The sequence below is a fragment of the Phalacrocorax aristotelis genome, chromosome 12, assembly GCF_949628215.1.
Source record: "Phalacrocorax aristotelis chromosome 12, bGulAri2.1, whole genome shotgun sequence".
Lineage (NCBI taxonomy): Eukaryota > Metazoa > Chordata > Aves > Suliformes > Phalacrocoracidae > Phalacrocorax > Phalacrocorax aristotelis.
The window spans coordinates 9,687,732-9,708,096 of NC_134287.1; the positions used below are offsets into that span (position 1 = coordinate 9,687,732).

Genomic DNA, 20,365 nt, shown 5'->3' on the forward strand with positions numbered 1-20,365 from the left:
GAGGAGTGGGACAAAGGGAACAGCCCACAACACCCATGAAATTGCAGAGGAGATCCTTCACAGCCATTGCTTTGCTGCTGTAACGTAAGGGACCCTTGCTGCATGTGTTACTGCCCTACAGAGGGGCAGGGCTGACATGGCTTTGTGGCTCAGACCAACATCCTCTCCCCTTGCTCTCTGTTCAGAAGCCCACCTGAGTTCTATTAGCAACCAGCAAGCTTTGGACATGCCTAGAGATGGCTAAGACTAGCTGTCTCTAAGCCCCTAGCAGAATTTTGGACCCATTTCTACCCATATCCATCTGATACTTTCTCCCTTGCCCTTGTATTTGCCTCGCTGCAGAGCAGCTTCCAAAACTTACTCACTTTCAAAAAAAACCTTCTGTCCCACTTTAGGATGCTGCAGAGACAGACCCAGACTGAGGGCAGCCCAAAAGCCAGCCCAGGTTCCTGCCCTGGTGACACTGGCATCCCATGCTCTAGTCGTCCTTTCTCCAGTGAGCATCCAGAGTGGAGAAAGGCTGGGACCAGCATTAGCACATACCAGCTGAGCTGGTGGGAGGCAGAGGAAGGTACTGCCTGGGTGAAAGCAACATTCATCCTGCCCTTAAAAGAATGGTGGGAAAGCCACTACCCTCCACAGCCTTCCTCACAGGGAGCAGAGACACACACACCCCTCAGCCACAGTTTCATCCTCTAATGTAGCACTACACGGAGCAGAACTCTATCCAGACAGTCTCCAAAAATAAAAATAGACCGAATTTGCTGCTGGGACAGCCCCCTACACTCACAGAGCCGGCAAGGGGCTTTTCTCTGCCTCAGTGCTGTCCCCTGACAGCTGAGCTGCCAAGGAGTCAGGATGCACCAGAAGAGCCATCACAGCTGCAGGGCCAGCTGAGAGCCCAGGAGAAAACGAGCTGATGCATTCTACAAAAATTTATGGAACAGTTGCTCCAGCAACTTTACTTTCTTGCCCTCACATGTACATGTCTCCCCCAGCACCAGAGAGCCATGACATTCTTATCAGCATCCGTTTGAGCTACCTTGGGAGTGTTAAGCATGCAGTTGAATTCTGATTTTTAAATTCATGTTTATTATAAAACTACATTTCTAGGGAGCTAACAATATATTTCACTAGAGGAGTTTTAGGGCATCCTTTGGAATATTAGTGTATCTCTAAGTAAAACTGAAAGAAGGAAACACTTCATGTATTGGAAGTTTGGCCAATTTTCAGCAACAGTAATGATAATAGTATTTATATCCTGTTCCTCCTCCTTTCAGCATGAAGGAATGCTCTTACACACAGTCTAAGAGGTCAGGAGCAAACACAGGATAATAAAACCACAGATTGTTGACATACAAACACACTCAAATAAAATCAAATTAGGAGTTGTAATTTGAGAGAGGGAGGCATCTCAAATTGTGATAACACACTCTTCCGCTGCCAAATCCACAGCATTCTATGGCCAGAATCATTATTAACGTTTCTTTATGAACATCAATTAAACCAAGGCAGAAATTAAAAGATCTTCCCAAGGAAACAGAGTGAAGCAGCAGGGATTGCAAAAGACCTTTGATTCACCCTCAATTTACCAGGTGAATCATTTCATGTTGAACAAACACCAAACCACACTGAAGAGACGCAACCAGAAGCTCGCAATCCCTGAAGCCGTTTCAGACTGCTCACTAAACCAAGCAACAAAGCAGACACATTACCAAAGTGCTATGATTTTCCTTAGTTAATTCATGGCAACTTTACATAAACCTCCACTTGCATCACAAGACGATTTGAGTCAGTTTAACTGCAAACAAAGCAAGTTCACTCTACCATGCACTCGAGCAGACTATGAGTTTGCAGGCAGAGCACCCAGCTACTCATACACTGTTACTTACTAAGTTGCAGTAAATTGCCCACTCTATTTAAACTGAGATCAAAGGGAGACCAAATCCCGCCCCTGTAATTTGGCAATAGTATCTCTTTGCAAGATAAGTGTTGAGCGTGTGGAGTCAAAATCACTATTACAGTTCACTGCTCAAGCATGAGGAACCTCAATTCTTCTTCCCAGCAAACCCCCATGGACACAGGCAGAAGTCCAGCTGCAGCAGAGTTAATTGGTGAGAGTCAATTGGGTTTTTTCCTCAGCTGCACACTCCTGGTGCAAGACAACTAACCAATTATTGAAAAATCACCTGGGAGAAGACTGCAGAAGGAAGAGTTTTGCAATAGGTGTTCTTAATTTTAACCTCCTATATATAATCTTTAAATACTACAGTAACAACAAGCCTAGTATGTATTTTATAGCCAGAGTTACGCCGCTGAATGTTAGCCTCTCTTTTTCTAAAATAAGTGACAGCTGTTGGCAATCCCCCCAACCCAACTCCTCCTGCTAATCCCCATCTGCCAATGAGGTATCACAGTCTCAGGAAACTGGCCTAGTATCTCAGCACAAAATCATTGATGCTGTCTGGCCTTACCACTTTACACTTTGTTTCCATGCATTCATGGGCACAGCACCTCTGGGGTGGCTGGAGAGGGAGGCCGGCATCAGCTGCTTGACCCAAGCGCTTGTAATCACATCTGATACAAAATGGCTCATTTTACACTGAAAGATCCCAACTGTGCAACTGCCCAGGAGATGTCATTTCTTGTCTCCGGCATAGCCAGTTGGGAGCACTGACTCCACTCCCTCAGGCTAGCAGCTAAAATGATGTGCTCCTTAATGTGTTCCACAATAACCTAACAGAGTACTAAGGATAATCACTGTCCTTGCCCCAGAACATATTAGAGCAGTTAGAGCAGGGGGCAAAAACCAGAGGTCACCAGATACTGGCCAAGACTAGCAGAAGGGATGTTGGGGTGGCCAGCTCAAGAACTCCCAAGAACAGTCCAGTTTCCAGCACACAGGCACTCGCCACGTCCTGAGAAAACATTCTTGGACAGGCCTCCCCAAACAAACCCCAAATTCACTCTCTCAGGGCCATTCTTTCCTAACTTCGCCACTGATCTGCTCGGTGACAACAGGCAAGTCATGCAAGGTCTTCCAACTTGCAGGCAAAAAAACACCCCGAGACACATCTGTATGTTTTCCTCACAGAGCTGTGCAGAGATTTCACCAGCTGTATACAAGGTTTTCACGAGTCTCAGAGAAGCAGTTAGCTGAAAGCACAAAACATCGCTGCATGTCAATCCTTTACACGGGAGCTTTACAAAGGAGCTGCAACTGAACAACGATTACTATCTCAGCACAAACATCTCACTCCATCCAGGAAAATGGCTTGCAACCTTCTGGTTTTACCTTTAGCAAATTACATTAAAGATTTGTAAGGGTTTCCCCCACAATCCCCCACACTGCTACCTATTGCTGACACTTTCACAGTAAGCACATGCTCCAAAGTGCTTCTATAGTTTCACTGATGCTTGTGGAGAAATATAAAGATACCAAATATAATTTTAACACGTGGTCTCAGCATATTTTTCATCCACTGAATGGTGAACTTAAGCCTAAGAAAAGCAAACCTACTGCCAGTTGTTACTTTTACCAGCACTTCTGAAACAGGCCACAGGTCTCAGTGTGAAAACTACTGCCTTAAAACGTAAGGCACTGTGTTCCCCTCTTGGGTCTCCCGAAGAAATCAGCCTCTAAGAGAGAGTTAAACATCTGAAGGGGAAATGAGTTTCAGACTGCTTTGATGAAGTTACCACCATCCCAAAGCCTTCTTAGTTCGCTGATAACAAATTAGTCCTACAAGACGTGTAAAAAGCAGCACTAAGCATGACAGTAAAGACACGGAAAAATCCCGAAGTCGGGGCCTGGGAATATTCCCCAGCAAAGGCAGACGGAGAGACACCAGCCAGGAGGACAGCTGGCCAAATAGCCAGGGTCAAGGACAGCTTTAGATATGGAACTCAGTACTTTGGAGCAGAGTCAGCACCCAGCTTTGTAAAAGGGACAGCATCAAGTGATGCTGATGTTGATGGCAGCAGATCTATAACCGCACAACTTGGACTCACGGGGATTAAAATCCCAGGGGCTGCTATGGCCTCTGCCCTACCCCAATGGCAAATGCCAAAAACATTAAAAGAAACCAGATATGGAAGCTGAGGAGAGAGAGTGTTTCTCTAAAACATCCCAGCATCAGTTTCAGATCATCAGCATCACAAACCAACCTACACAGAAGCTTGCTGATAATCACCCCAGCTATTTCCACCAATACACAAGTGATGTGGCACATCATTTCTGTGCCTGCCAACACTACAAGCTCTGAATGTGACTCTGGCTCTCTTCCCCAAGCACTGAGAAACTCTTGTTATGTTTGGCTCCCCCCTTGTCCTCCCTTCACAAAAACAGCACGCTTCCACATCAATCTGGAATTATTTACTGTTGTTGAAGCTCAGACAGAAACCGCAGGCCACCTCTCCTCTCACCCAAGCGGGACGTGCTCACTGCGCATTCTCCCCAGGAGCAGAGGTTGCCCAAACAAGAGAGCTTCATCCAAGTGCTCTAGTAACCCTGCCAAGCATCTCATCGGGCAAGTTGCTGCCTGCTATGATGATGCCCTTTATCTCTCCTGCTCTGTTTCCAAGATCTGCTGAAAACTAGTTTATCTGTGCTTTCAGAACATTAAATAGGCACCATCTGGTTAAGATTACCCTCATTAAAGCTAACATCGGAACATAATCAGCCACATTTTCTCTTCTCTGCTTTTGCAAGTGGAGTGTCACTTGCAAGGCTTTGGGACTAGCTTTGAAACTCCCTGAAGAGAAGAAAATGAAACCGTGAAAGAACCACAAGTTACTCTCCAACAAGCATCATGTTTCACGCTGACACAGCGCACAGCTCAGGGACAGGACAGACCCAGGAGCCCATCTTCTCCAAACCACCCCACTGAGGTCCACCTTATTTCCAGGTGGCTGCATCTGGTCCCTGCCAACATGGGCAAGGCTGTACTTGGCAGAGAAAATTAACACACTACAGGCTCAAAGTTGCCCAGACTGAATTGTTGTCAGTGCCTGAGCTGAACAGTTCACTTGTATTCAGCCTGCAATGACTGCAAGAAGTGTGGGGCAGGGAAACCTGTTTGCTATGCACCTTTGAGGGTGGCCTCTTCCACCAGAGGAGGCTAGAGAAACTCAGCAGAATGAAGGCTAAGAAGAGACATGATCACTCTCTACAAAATAGTGGAGAAGTGGGACGGGAGGTCAAACCAGAAGGAGGCCTGCTTATGCAAAAGGACAATACTGGCATGAGAACAAATGGGTGGTTGTGAATAAAAATGTCTACGCTGGACAACAAAAGTGTCTACTATTAATCCTCTGAAGTAGTCTGAGGCTTCCAATGAAGCCAACCCAACCACCTTGAAGGTTCATATGTGGGGATGCAACATGCTTGCACATCATTAATGACCCAGGTCTGCCCCAGGCCTACATTCTACAGTCCAATTACCCACAAGAAATACTTTCAGCCATGAAAGAAAACTTCCATCTGCCCAAATTATCCACTAGTCTTGCAAAGGGCTCTGGGAAGGAACTTCTGCCAGTAGATACATTGCTGCACACACACTGCTTTCCCCATTTGATCTGCCTACCTTGAAAAGAGGTGCCAACACACAGACTGTTGGGGGATCCTTGGATGAAAGGCATTAGATAAGTTCAAAGCCTGAATATATATTAATAGTAACACCAGACATGATAACCCCTACAAAAATAAATTGCCACTTGACCCAAGGCTGGGAAGCAGAAAGTGATCTGCCAAGGCCCAGATGTGTGACAGTAGCCCAGAAATGTGTGATAGGATCCAAGAAAAGGTGTACGGAGCAGAGGAGGGAGCTAGAACTGATGATGGAAGGCTCACTTCCTCACTGGTATTCCTAACTTCATCTGGTCAAGACTCAACAGCTCTCACTAATAGTAGCAGTATGCGGCAAGCCTCAGAACCCTGAGCTGGTGCCATACAGTTAAGGTGCATCTGGGAAAGCATCAGAAGACCCAGGCTGGTCCAAAGTGAAGTTTTATCTAAGCTCAGCACCCTGTTTTTAATGAAGCTAGATGGTAACTGCTTAATAGCAACAGAGAGAACACAGTGTGCTTAGTCTTTAGCAATCAGTAGTTTACAGACTGTCTGACCCAACCACCTATCTTAACTGCTGTGTTTAATAGCAGTCAGCCTTGTCCCCAGAAATTTGTCAATTCTTCTTTTGAACCACTTGTACTTTCAGCCTTCATACCACCTTTCAGCAAGGTGTTGCAGAACTTAATTACATAGTGGAAAAAAAAAATTTACTTTTATTCCACCTCATACACAAGAATGTTGTAATTCCTGCACCATTGCCAAGAGGCCGAACCTGTTCCTCTCCATCATCTATCCATGCATGTATCAGAAGAATTCAGGATCTGCATTCAAACAAGCACCTCTGTCTGCTTCTAAACTACTTCAGCTGATTAGGGATATCATTTCAGACAGGTCTTAGTATGAGATGGACTGTTGCCAGCCCCAGAAAGACCAACTACAGCTAGGGATGGGAGGCTTTTTTGTTTTAAGTAGATGAGTTCCCAACCACTGAAGGTAACTTTATAAGTCTTTAGTTTCATATCCTTCACAGAGGCAGCTGGAAATAAGTCTAGAAGCAAAACAAGGAAAAATAGTTACAAGGATGTTATAAATGGCTTTATTTCATCTGTGGAGAATATTGCTTCTGAAAGCTGAGGAAGTTAATTTATAATGTTAGCAATTTGACAATCAGACTTTTTAATAGGAACTCAACTATTATGTTTTGAAACAAACAGGAGCTAGCATGGGTGGGGGATTGCCGCTGGCTATGACTTGGCTATTATTTTCTCAGTTAGGAGCAAGGCTGGGCTGCAAATCTCTTCACCTTATTTTGCATGCGGGAACTCATGAATCCAAGAGTTTGTCTTGGCTAAAGTCACCAGAAGATGAAGCTTTACAAACCACAGCATCTTTGCTAAACAGGTACAAGGAGCCCCATCTAAGGCAAATAAGTCATAAAATGTTAGCCACAACTGCTAGACCCTACACATGTCCCATAAACCATCTGTACGCTTTTGACGGACACTGAGACCAGAACACAGGCAACAGTGGGAAGAAAGAGCCTGGGAACTCAGAAAAATTCCCAAAGTGAATGGACATTTGCTGACGACAGCACTGTAACGTTGGCTTTGGTGCTTGGCTCCTGGTAAAACAATGACATAATGCTGTGTTAACTAGCAGGGAAGTATGAGGGTTGGAAATGGGTCTGTAAAAAACCCACCAACACATTTTTTTGACAAGCCAACAGATTAACATCTATTGTCACCAGGGCAAGGCCAAACTTGACTGGAAAAGGTGCAGGAGTTTGATGTCATGGAGAGGCTTGCAAGGACGTCAGCTAAAAAGCATTCCCATGTCATTTCAGAATTTACTGCTGTGTTACTGCCTAAAGCAAACTATTAGCCACCATCACCTTCTGTTTAACCCTTTCTGTCACAACATGCAGTAAAGACAATAGGGGATTGACACGCATCTGCTACAGCTCACGTTAACCAGAAGCAGAAGATCAATAAAGGACCAGGCAGGACAGGTGCTGGCAGATAAAACACATATCTATCAGGTTTCGAGTGCCAATCCTATGTTAGTATTATCTACCGTCTCTACCTTTCTACAGATAGAAAGAGTGGGCATCAATCCTTGTTTTACTCCTTAGGATGTTGTCAAGTCCACTGTGATGCAAATCATGTGGCCAGTTGCACCCTCAGCTTAGACTGTGTCAAGGTCTTTATCATAACCCAGCCAACAACTCTCACTCACAGCAAGACAGTGGCCAAGAAGTTTAAGCTCCTCGCAAACAAGATCTAAACACAGGGATGACTGAACTCCCATGAAAGCCAGTGCCTGGTGGAGAACAATCTCACTCTGTTCACCAGATGAGTTAGAGCCCTGACAGCTTAGCACCACTAAGCCCTCAGCACAAGGGGAAAGCTTTTTGTCACCTCTCCTCAGGTGTAAAGGCTGCAGTAAGCAGATCAGTGCTATACCCTCTGTCCTTCTACAGACCCTCAACACCCAGCAGCAGGCACTGGTGCTTGCCCACAAGATGGTCTCCAGTCTAGCCCTACTACATTTGGAAGATCACCTAGAACTCCAGAATTAAGACAACAGGAAATAATCCCATGCTGTGGGCAAGATTAGGGCTTTTCAGAAGGGGCAGGAATGAAAGAATGAAAAAGTCTTTTTAAAGTCTGGCCAAGACTGGCATCGGCTCCAATGGGACCTAAATATCCTTTGCAAACCTGTGCTTTCCAGCCCACTTTTTCAACCAATTCACTCTTCCTCCACAAGCACAGAGCAACACAGATGTTAAAACAGAAGCAAAACGCATGCGTGCTCACACAAAGCCTCCAATCAAAACCCCAATTCCTACCAAACACCTGCACATTACCCCAACACCAGAAGAGAAGAATTATGTAAACCAGAAATCCCAATATTCACCCTGGCAAACACCACGCACACAGATAACACAGCGTTACTCACAGATGAATGGACTGGTAGAAAACCCAACACCAGGGCTGCCACAGCCAAGCAATCTGGCCAACACCTTCAGCGGTGAAGCCAAGCGTTTGAGTAGCATCTCTAGGCTGTACAACCTTTGATCCTGCTCACTTGGGCCAGGGCCTCAGTTCTTTCAAAAAATGAGACTCCGTCCAAGGTGGCAGTGCCTCTCACACACCAGTACACACCATCACTCTCCAGTGCCACTAGCAAATTGCTATTGCTATACAAAGAGCCAGGGGTCCTTATGCCAGGAGGTTTAAAGGCAGACTGATGGTCTCTCTATCCTGGACCATGAGTACTGCAATCTCCAAGGGCTGTTACCCATGACAAATTTACTTAAAATATTTTTAAACTGAACTATTTATACTTATCTTTACAAATCAGGGATGGCTGTATTAAAGGATGAAAGGCAAGCTACAGTTGCCAAGCTCAGAAACAAGTGGAAATCTACTGCCTCAAAGCAGTCCAGAGTTTTGACAGAGACTGTTACAATCACAAAGACAGCAGCAAAAGATTAAACAGAAAAATCTTCCTGAGCAATAACAGCCGGGAGACTCTTCCGTATACCTTAAGTAAGAGTATTTTGGAGGCTGGATACTGTGCTAAATTCCCTTCAACGTAAGACTTCCTGTGTTGTCTTTATAAAACACCATTTGCTGAAGCATTAAAGGAAAACACATCTGGATTCAGGCAAAGTAAAGAACTTGTTAAGGATGTCCAGGGCTTGTAAAATGCAGAAGATACAGGATTGCTACCCCCTGGTACATGGAAAACCAGCATGGATGTTCCTCTAGAATCAGTCACACTTTATTCTTCACTGCTTAAGCCAACAGCTTTAATCTCTTGTTATTAATAGAAAATAAGAGGAGATTATTACTACCAATGCTGGTCCAGGGATACTGTCAGTTTCACCTGATACATGTTCATAGAAAAAACACACACACACACACAGAGCTTCCCTTCTGCTTCTGGCTTTCCTCTGTCCTGTCCCAGAAGCCAGCTCCAGACCATTTTAGTCCCACTTAGGAAAATGCTGAACTCCAGTCTTTTTTCCTGTGACATGTTTGGGAGGTGGGAGGAGGGCGATGCACTTAATCTGCTCTCTGTGGCTTTCTTCCAGGAAAATACTTCACATATCCTTATTTGTTTGTTTTTAAATTCTAAGTGATTTTAATGCTGGTGAAAGTTGCTGGAGTGACAGCCCTGGGAAACTGCAGGCCTCCCACTTATGCACTAGCAGGGGCTGTGCCAGCTGCCCTGCTTCTGCTGAAGACCAGGAGCTCAGCTGCATCTTGTAGCATCTGTCCCATGAATAACAGTCCCTCAGCTCCGGCTGCTTGAGAAGAGGAAGGTGTCCGAGTGTGCCAAATTTTCAGGCAAAAGAAATACACTGAGCTGAGAGACAGTGCTGCAAAGGGCAGAGAAATGGAAAAACATTTAAAATTGAGTTTCAGAGTGTTTTGCTTGAGGTCACAGGAGTCTACTGTGGGCTTGCACCTGCTGGAGAGAATAAAATCAGGAATAACCTTCTAGCCACAAAATACACACACAAGAGCCAGAGTAGGAAAGTCTCTGGCATGCTGAGGGAGCAATTAGGAATCTCATCATTACAGAGTGAGGAAAATAGTAAATCAGATGCTCTCTGTTGCATCAGGCCCCTGAGGGTACAAAAATGCCCAGCAAGAAGATTTTACCTCTGCCAGTGAGTTTTCCTGAAAGGGAATTCAGAGACACTGGAGAGATATCAGACAGCAGCACTTAGTAGCCTACTGCCAAGGGCCTTGCTCCCAGAAAGACAATACTCCATGCTTTACCTCAAACACCTCTACTGACCCTGGGACTCCACGACAGGAAGAAATGTCCTAGAGGAACAGGCTCACAGCCATCAGGCATGGCTGGCATCCTAAATGTACGTTTCCTCAGAGGGGAATATATCTTTCATATCATCCCATTCATTACCGTGTCTGTTGAACACTACTAGGGAAGCAACAGCCTGACTCCCATTTCCGGCCAACAACGTGACCTTGCCATCCTGCAACTGCTGCTCCCAGGGGTGGATCTACTGGTAGAGGGATATGACCCGAACTTGAGGGTTTCAAAGCCGATGCTAGCAGTCAGCCCTTAGGTAACACACACATCTTTACACTTTATAAAAGGTCAGTAAATCCTGTTGGCTTTGCAGCCGAGCACACAGAGATCCAGAGAGGTTAAACAAATGATCCAAGGCCACACCACCAGTAAAGAGGACACACGAGCTCTTCTACCATGCTACACAATGTCTTGTATGTATCACACTGGATGTTAGTTCAAACCTTTCTGGATGATTTATGAACTTTATACATTAAAGTTTGCATTCCTAAGCATGTCCTGGACAGTGGAGAACCACACTTCCAGTATTTCATGGGTAGCTATGGAATACTTCTGTAAAGGACACAGAATGGCAGTGTGGAGCTCCTGTTTAAACACAGCTAAGGTTTATAGAGGTTTGGCATGTTTCTCCCTATAAACATAGATAGGGATGCTTTCCTTGCAAATAACTTTGCATCAAGCCTATAAAATCATGCTGCTGACTGCTTAGAGTATAGGAGCCTCGTGCATCACTGCATTTATATAGCATGGTTTATAGGAAAAATAAAACACACCCCATTGGTCAGAGAAACTGTTCCAGCAACATATCAAAACATAAGTATTGCTAGTTAGGCTTCAAACACAGTACGTATGGGACCACACACATATTTATGGACACTTAAAGTTTGTGAATATTTCATTCCATCCAATGAGTCAACCATCACAAACTAAAGCAGTTGCATTATAGTAATGGATGTTACTATACAGCATTACAGCCTTATTGTAAAGCCATGGTACACCCTGATCCTGTGCTAGAGTAGGCAGTGACTGTTCAGACCAATTAAGAATACACTGCAGCATACTAGTGCACTATATGAAGGTCTCATGAAGACACAAATTTGGGGATGTGTATTCTGCCCACAAAAGTAGAATGCTCCCAGTCTAAGAACTTGGTTAGCTACCCACACACTGAGCTCCTATTCCAAAAACTGGAATAAGGAGTACCTTTGCTGAAATCAATAGCTCAATAAAATTAAGAAGAGAATCTTTATGACTGTCACAAAAGTGTGAAAGCACCAGTTAACACCACTGCATTCAAGCACTTACAGCTACTATACGAATAGAAAATCCTCTGCTCTACCTTCACCCCAGGGCAATTGAAAGTGTTATTACATTTCCCTTCTTCATGCCCGTTCTTTGCAACGATGCCTAAATGACCACCAGACAGTAGCTTCGGTTACCAATTGTTGAGACAACTACCTGCTCTGCTGGTTGATATTGTCTCACTGCCCCCACCTGCCTGTATCTGTGTGTCATCGCTTGTCTTAACAGCCCAGTGCAGAGACCATCTTTCAGGTCTGCACACGTTTCAGTACAAAAGCATCCTTGCTTTCTAATAAGGCCTTTATGCGTTCCAAAACCCCCCATATTTATAAATACATACAATGAGTATACCATATTATTGATGTTTAGTGAATGTGAGTTTCAAAGACTGAGTAGATTATTACATATTCAACTAGAAGGTGGTGCAAAGAGCGAGCAAGCAAGCTAAAGTGGGAAGGTTCTAACTAGGCTGCAAGATGTTTCACTTTAAAATCCTTTCAAGTGAAGAAATCTACCTGGTTTCCTTTTGCCTCCCCACCCCACCCCAAACATGATGACGTCCCTGCCTAGAAGAGGATAACAAAGAGATCCTGGAGAATATCTTTTTGCTTTTATAGTAAAGACAAAGGGAGACACACTATATTATAAAACATAGTAATTACAAACTTCTCAGTAAAACTTTCAATAAAGCCTCTCTCTAGAAGTGTGTGCCAAGGCCCACGGAAGCTACTGGGAGTTTTTTTTCCATTGACTTGACTGTATTTGGTTTTGACACTACCTGATTAAGCAGCAGACACCACCAATTTCAAACAGTATGCTACTGTGCAGCTCTCTGCCTTCTTCATGTAATATTTACACAGCAAGCTCCAGGTGAGAAGGTGTCAGCTGTAGCCACAGGAAAGCATTCAGCTTCACAATGCCAAACAACACATGGTTCTGCAAGCCCCCTCTAACGATCCTGCTCTTCTCTCTTGTTCCTGGGCACCAGTTCCCTTTGCGTGAGCAGGCATGGATTAAGAGGATATGGCATGAAACGGAAGATCAAAGAAAAAAAAAAAAGAAAATCATCTCACATTAGAAAGTCCAGCTGTTTCCTCCCTAATGACTAAATTAGAGAGGTTGTACGTCACCTCCTGCCCCAGGTAGGGTCACATTGAATCCCTCTTCCTGTTTAATCCATATAAAATGGGAAATGGGTTTTGAGGAAGACAATGACAGCGTATGAGAGTAGTATTTTTTTAGGCTGTGTACTTTCATCAAATAAATTGCAAGACATCTTTGGAAGCCAAAGAAAAGAACAGAAAATGCTGCCACATGCTTCATGGGAGGCCTTGGGCCAACCACTTAACCTCTCTTTGCCTTATCTTCCCAATTAGGGTACTGGCATACACCCTACCTTGCAGAGATGGGAGGAGGGCGATACCTTTGAGCTGCCCAGCCCTCTAAGGGCTGGGTGCATGGGTGGGATGAACAGACAGGCTGCTCTGGGATGCAGGAAGTCTGGGCTCCATTTCCTATTCCATCACTTACTTCCTTAGGATGTCTGTTCATCTGCCTCTTCAGTCACCCCTTCTGGGAAAAGAGCATGATTTGGCCTCTCCATTCATCTCCCTTTTAGCTCAAAGCAGTGAGACTCGTGTAATTTTGACTACAACCCATCAAGCTGCGTTGCACAAGTGGGCCCCAGCACCCACCCCCACTCCGGGCTCTTATGAAGCCAGAGGTCACCTGCAAGTTGCAGCAGCTGAAAGCTTTTGTCCTGTCTCTGAGGACATCATCTCTCTGGTAACTAAGTCCCAGTGAAAGTCAATAGCAGCATCTTCATCACTTTTAAAATGGAACTTGCAGGCTTGTGTAGCCATTGCCCTCAGCTCATGGGCTTGCTAAAAGCTTTGCTCTGAGCTTTCTTTCGACTGCCCTCTGAGCACACTGCAGGCTCAACCACAAGAAAGCCAGTACAGGCAGCTTGCCGGGACGTAAAGCCTCCTGCGTTATTTCATTCTGCCCTGACCACAACAGGTCAGGACAACTACTTTGTGTGTTGGGTTTTAATCTATTCCTGAGGCTGGGGACAGCTGTTTACTTTGCAAACTGTTGAATTTAGATACTGCTACTTCTTGGTTGAATGCTACCAACCCACAACTCTGCTGGGAGAAAGGACTGTGAGTGCTCCTTAATCTGCTGGGCTACCCTACCGCCTGCTGAAGAAGCTTCAAGTTTTAGAGACAATAACCGGCAGACAGTTCATGATGAAAAGCAGGTAGATGCCTGAAGTGCCTGAGCTACTTTGCAAATCTGCTGTGAACAAAAGCTCAAAGGACTACACCTCTCTCAGGCACTTTCTAAGATAATGTAACATGGAAAAGACCTCCAAAGAGAGAGAATCACATGCAATGTGGCACTTGAAGCCTAAGAGGATGCTGAGAAAGAGAAGGAAGTGAATCTCTCAAGGCAATGAATAGGAAAAACCTGTACATTATGTTGGTCTCATAAAACAATGCATGTCCAAGAAGTAAAAAACCCAACAAGACATGGAAACTAAAACCTCTGCTGTAAGGGAAGAATTTCACTTCAACAAGCAACATTTCCATCAAGAACTGGTTACATCGATAAGGAAGAGAAAAGTCCCCTGAGCACTAGTGGGCACAGGCAGCTTTGGACTAGCAAGGTTTGATCTCACCCTCCTGCTATCGCTGCTCCTCTGGCCATGTGAGAGAAGGGGCGAAGAGAACCAAAACCATCTCTGCAAACTAACCTGCAGAGAACTGTCTACCCGAGGCTTCCAGATATTTCAGAAATACTGACTTTTCTTCTTCCTGACATGTTTCATCAGACAAAAAACAAAAAAAAAGAAAATTTTGTATTCTGCAAAATCATAAGATTGACATCTAAAGCAGGCAGAACAGTGGAAATTATCCTTAAAGGCATATGTCTACCCCAGCAGGGTGGTAACCCTACATACAAGGCAAAGCCACTGCAAGGGAATGGGACTGTTTTGCCCCAGTCTGCTTTCTCCTGAGCTCTCCTCTGCTATGCACGCAGGGCATCACAGTCACCTTTGACGTAACCTTTGCCAATACACAGAAGTTCAGTTCTGAGGAACAACGAAGTCACAGAGCAGCCTGCTAATTTTCTAGCTCCCTCCCAGCACCCCAGGCAAAGATAATAGTAATAATAACAATAATTCAGACCAGTGAGTCAAGCTGGATCACATCCCCTGGAAGGAAAGCCACACAGGGTGTTTTGACGAGGGGAAGGGGAAAGCAGAAAATGGATCATAAGTCCTAAACAGGTACTCATCTAACACTGACTGCTGATTCACATCGGGTCCCTTACTGTGCTCTACCCACAGGACACTGGCCATGTGAGCTCAGGTGTGTCACATCCTGTTCACTCTGGAAGAGATCTGGCTCAGTCTCCAGCTCTGCTAATTGAAAGGGTCAAAAAAAAGCCAGTTTGAGCCTTTCTTGCCCATGAACTGCTGGTACTCCTAGCACAAGAGGCACATGGAGCTCCTCAACCCAGACTTGCAGGCAGGGACACACTGGACAACCCATTTGATGACCCAAGCAGGGGGAATCCAGCCCTTTCTCCCATGGTAGCAATGAGGGACCAACACATGAATAAAGATTCTTGCAACTAAATCCATGACACATCTAGACCCCCCTCATCAGTGCTGGCCTTTGTATAACCAGCAGCTTGCAGCAAAAAGAAGTAAAGCCATGAAGATGCCTGATTGCATCTGAGTCACTCTTGAGCCTAAGCAGTAAGCAGGAGCAGCTAAGACACAAGTAACAGGGCTTGACCCTAGCAGTACAGGTCTTTTCTTCAAAGCATGCTGATATTTTACAATAGGTCACTTGTGACAAGCACACTCCTGTTCTCCCAGGAGAACCCAACAAAGCAGGACTCAATCCCTTACAATTCAGCAATGTCAGTGCCCTGAGGAGGATAGCAACCACATCCATGCAGCAGAGAGATTCCTACAAGAGCAATCTGGAGACATTCAGAGATAGCATTAGGAAACAATTACACTGTGGAGGGATTAGGATAGTATACAGGCATCTCAGGTGATTAAAATCAGCACTAACTGGAAGGAGACTAGGGCAGCCACTTGTAAAGCAAGAGCGTTTCACCTTCCCTCCATGCTGTACAAAGCTGAAAAACACACAAAGCCTAACTGCAACAGTAGAGCAGTGCTGGAAGAGGAAATCTGTACTGATGTATCCATCCTTGCCCTTGGGATAACGCAGGCACACTTAGAGACCTCAGAAATGACCTCAAGCATATAAACGTCTAGTGAGATAATGCACACAAGTAACTGCTCCGTCCTCTGCGGTGGAGCAAGTGGTCAGGGAGGGGGATGGGGGATCCCATTCACTCTGCTTCAAATGAATATTTGCCATCACCCAGGTCCTGCAAAGCTGTGAACAGGTAAAGGTGCTAACCCTCTCTCACCTCCCTGAGAGCAGGATCAAGCACACTTGGTAGGCAGAGGCTCCCTGCAGGGCTTCTAAAGGAGACAGATATTTGGGTAAAGGGTAAGCTATCTGCCTAAAGATACCTGGAAACAGAGAGGTGGGGAGGATGTCTTAATTTAAGCTCCTCGAGAAATGGTTAAAGGAGACAAGCACCACCAGCAGGCCTTTTTAAACAGATAATCCATTTCTGCTTTGGGATCATTTCATGTTTAATTCTGACAATCGCGATTTCAGACTAAAAGCCAGAGAAGCTACCCCACGAACAGATCAAACTTCAACAACCAAGCGAAGGGACTTTCAGGCTGTTTAAAACTTAGCAGGGGCCAGAAAAGGGATTTGGATTTTCTTACCAGCTTTTTCTCTTCCAAATGATTAACTGACACCTTCAGCCACTAACTGCAACATCCTAATCCACCCAGCTTCACCCCAGCATTGCTCAGCCAATGTATGACCCCTGTTGCACCAAGGGTCTTTCCAACAAACCCAGACTTGACCTTCCTGACATTGTTCTTGTTAAAAGAAAAGGGAAGGGGTAAAGCAAAGAGATTTAACATTTTTGATGTATTACCAAGCGCAAATCAATTTTTAAAAGACCATCTGTATGGAGAAAGAATAAGAAATTAATTTGGAAAGTCAAAAGCTGTAAGAGCAGCAGGAGCTTATGTTAGGGATGTACCATACAAGAGGCATGTGGTTATTGATCCAACTTTCTGTTTATCCTTCCACATGCTGCCATCTAGGACCCCCAGCCAACTGGGTGGTGGTGTGCTACTCGGTTGCTGACAGGGATGCAGAGGGAAGCATTGCAGATTCCTTCCCTAGTAGCAGTTTCCAAGGGCAGACAGAGAGCTGGCTGGGTTCCTATCAAATAGCACTGGATCCAAGCTTTTAATCTCTCCCAGTGCGCAGAGCCCTAGAGATCTTCAGTGAGATATTAACCTCTTCAGAAGTTTCATACACAGTGATCCTAACACAGGATATGCAAAGCTGCCATCTTTCTTTTACTTTCTTGAGTCAAGGCCATAAAAACTATGCCTATATCATAAGAGAATGATTCCTGGCATTGAGGCCAAGCAGTGCAGGGGCTTATGTGCTTCTCACATTTAGGCCTCTCCACATACCCATAATGCCTAAGACTTGCCTTCATCTCTCCAGGCTCCACCGTGGCCCTGAAAGATCACAATTAAAAGGAAAGAGCATCATGTTAAAATGCCTGCAATAACTATGTCACCATCCACCAGAGAAACACATCATTAATCTGATACCAAGGTACGTGTTGCGTGGCCTTAAGGCATGGCATGAAGGTGTTTATGGATGCTGGAAGTAGAAAGGCTTTTTGATATTACAGAGCTACATAAGGCAGAAAGCACCAAGCTTTGCACTCTCCAAACTATCCACAGGCAATAGAAAGCACTAAATCCCAGTCACATTTATAATAATTTCAGAAGAAAATAGTTGTTTCATGTTAAAAAAGAGCACAGAACAAAACTCACAGTGATCAATGGATAAGACCCAGGGAATTAAATTCTTTGACAGTGCAGATTCACCCTCAGTGAGTTACCCCAGACAAAGCCAGATGAAAGGCTGCAGCACATGCATCTGCAGCAAACTGCAATCTAGGAAATGAAGAAGAGACCAAGACTTTTGGACCTGTGGGCTAGTTCACTCATCTAAAAGAAAAAGATTCACAAGGACATGGATGACTTATTTTTAACTGAATTACTCCAACGCGTGTTTGTGAACTGTTGTGCTGAATACTGCACAGACAGAGATTGAGAGTAAGTGGGACAAAAGGCAGACCCAACACTAGTCATCCAACAAACCATCTAGTTTGTTAACTTTTAGCCAAGAATTGGACACACAGGGACATGGAGCTGTTATGCAGAAGACAATATTAGAAGCGGCATAGGGAGAGAAGGATGAAGGGGAAAAAATAGATTTGCCACTAGAAGCATTAAAGAGAGCTTCATGGAACAGTTTAAGTTACTATTATTAAAATGCAGTGACAACGATCATCAAGGAAACACATGTGTTTCTGCAGTAAAACACTGGAAATATTTTCTTTCAAAATTGTAAATACAGCATTGAAGTAATTGTTTTCTGGTTGTTTTCCAACAAGTAAGAAATTAACAACATAAATGTCTCCTGGCAATCTGGAAGGTGTTATTACCAGCTCTTTTCTATATCTTTGTGCTTGGCAGACATACTTCTCTGATGCTGAATTGCTGCCACCTTTCAGGTGAGATAACAGCCTGCAGTGGTGTCAGCCACAATTCACAGCAGCGGCTTGCAAAAGCTAACAAAAGCTAAAGAAGCCTTTCCCGCCTGGAAGCGGTGAATGAGGAATAGACTGAACACACAGGTCCAGCTGGCAACCTGAGAGGACACGAGACCCAAAACTTCCACTCCTATGAACTGGGCATGAGATGCTTAATTCCACGGTAGATGGGAGCTTCAGCTTTACATACACAAATCAGCATCTCTCAGCAACGTAGTGCCCTCTAGCCTTAAGCTAGGCTGTAGTTTAAACCTTAGAGGAAAAAGCTCAGCGATATTAAGTACTAATACAAAGCTTTATGTCCAATCTTCGGCCTTATCTTTCAGGCAACCCATTCAAATGCTGACCAGCTCTAAAGAAATCTAGCAGACATACAATGCCAGGAAACACAGTTCACTCAGATTTCACACCAGAAGCAACACACCTCCTCAGGCTTTTCCTTACCAAAGCTGGATGATTTACCTTCTCTATGCACAAAATTCTACCTTCTGTGTATTAAAGTGCAGGTTGTATTTTGAGAACAAGTGTTAAAAGATTTGGTGCAACTAAAACCCCAAAACAAGTAGAGAGGGAAAAAAAAGACACCTCCACTTATGTGGGTAAGCAAAAGCTACTCCGCTGTATGCTGCAAACTCCTGCAGGCAAAGACACTACACATGACACGCAGCAACACTGGAGGCTGGGAAGGTTGTTAAAAATCCTCCTCTGATGCCACACTATTGGCAGTAAGGTGTGAAAGGAGGAAGACGAAAGAGAGATGAAAGAGATCCCAAAGACTGAGACTGCCTTGATAACCATGCAAACCAGCTCCCCCCTCAAAAAAGGTCTTAATGTAACTTAAGGGAGAAAACGAGTAAAGATGCATCCAGCACCTCCGGATCACTGACCCTCTGCCAGGAGAGGCTTGCTCGGCTCCCCGCCGGGCACTCTGTAGTGCCGCGGCCAGGACGGAGGAGGCAAACCGGGGAGCCGGGAGACCTGTCCCAACCTCTGCTGGATCTTGCTGAGCAAGAAGGGAAGATCCACCTTCAGAAGGGAAGGAAACTTTAAAATTATAACATTAAAGAAGAAAACGACAGCCCAGTAGGGGATGAAAGAGGGTGCGTCTCCACAGCAAGCTGCCTTTCCGCAGGGGTCCCCGCAGCCCCCGGAGCCCCGCCGCCGCCTCACCTGCGCCCCGGCAGGGGGAAACTGGGCGGGGGCGCCGGCAGCCAGGGCTGCCCGGAGGGGATGGCGCCCCGGGGAGGGACGGGGCTCCGGGGCAGCGTCTCCCACCCGGCGGGGCACGCTCGGCGCTCCGGGCACCGCACCGCGCCCGGTCCCGTCCCACCGCCCCCTCAGGCAGGCAGGCAGCCCGCCCGGCGGCGGAGCGGGGACTCGGCCCGGGCCCCCCTCCGCCACTCACGTAGTGCTTCGAGGGGTTCCTCCGCTTCTCCACGTCCACCACGTTGGCGTCCAGCAGGCTGTAGGAGAGCATCTTCGCGCACCCCGCGGCGGGGCTCCGCCGCTCCCTCCCGGCGCTGGCAGCACCCTCCGCCGCGCTGCCCGCCGCGGCGATGCCGGCCGGCGCGGCGGGAGGGCGGACGGGCGGGAGGATGCCCCGGTGCCGGCCCCGCCCCGTGCCGCCGCAGCGGCTCCCCCCTCGCGGCGGCGGCGGCCCGGCTCCGCGCCCTGCCCGCAGCCTCGGGCTGCGCGGCCAGCGCCCCGCCCCCGGGCGGCCCCGGCGGGACGCGACGGGACCGGACCGGCAGCCGGCGGCCCCGTGTGGCGGCGGGGGGAGCGCGGCCTGCCCTGAGATGGCGGCCGCCCGCGGCCTCCCGGCGGGTGCCCCCTCGCACCTCGCGGGGCGGCGGCGAAGGCCCCTCTTTCTCCCGGAGCCGCCCCCAA

At 46.2% G+C, this 20,365-nt stretch overlaps 1 protein-coding gene across 2 annotated transcripts in view; it reads right to left on the reverse strand.

The window, feature by feature from the left end:
• The window catches only part of SH3PXD2A (SH3 and PX domains 2A), a 261,018-nt gene extending 240,969 nt beyond the window's left edge, over positions 1–20,049 (reverse strand). For both annotated transcript variants that reach the window (XM_075108103.1, XM_075108101.1), the window contains exon 1: positions 19,884–20,049. In XM_075108103.1, coding sequence (XP_074964204.1) covers positions 19,884–19,955 — 72 coding nt within the window. In that variant the 5' untranslated portion in view covers positions 19,956–20,049. The remainder of the gene's footprint in view (positions 1–19,883) is intronic.
• Positions 20,050–20,365: the final 316 nt, after the last annotated feature.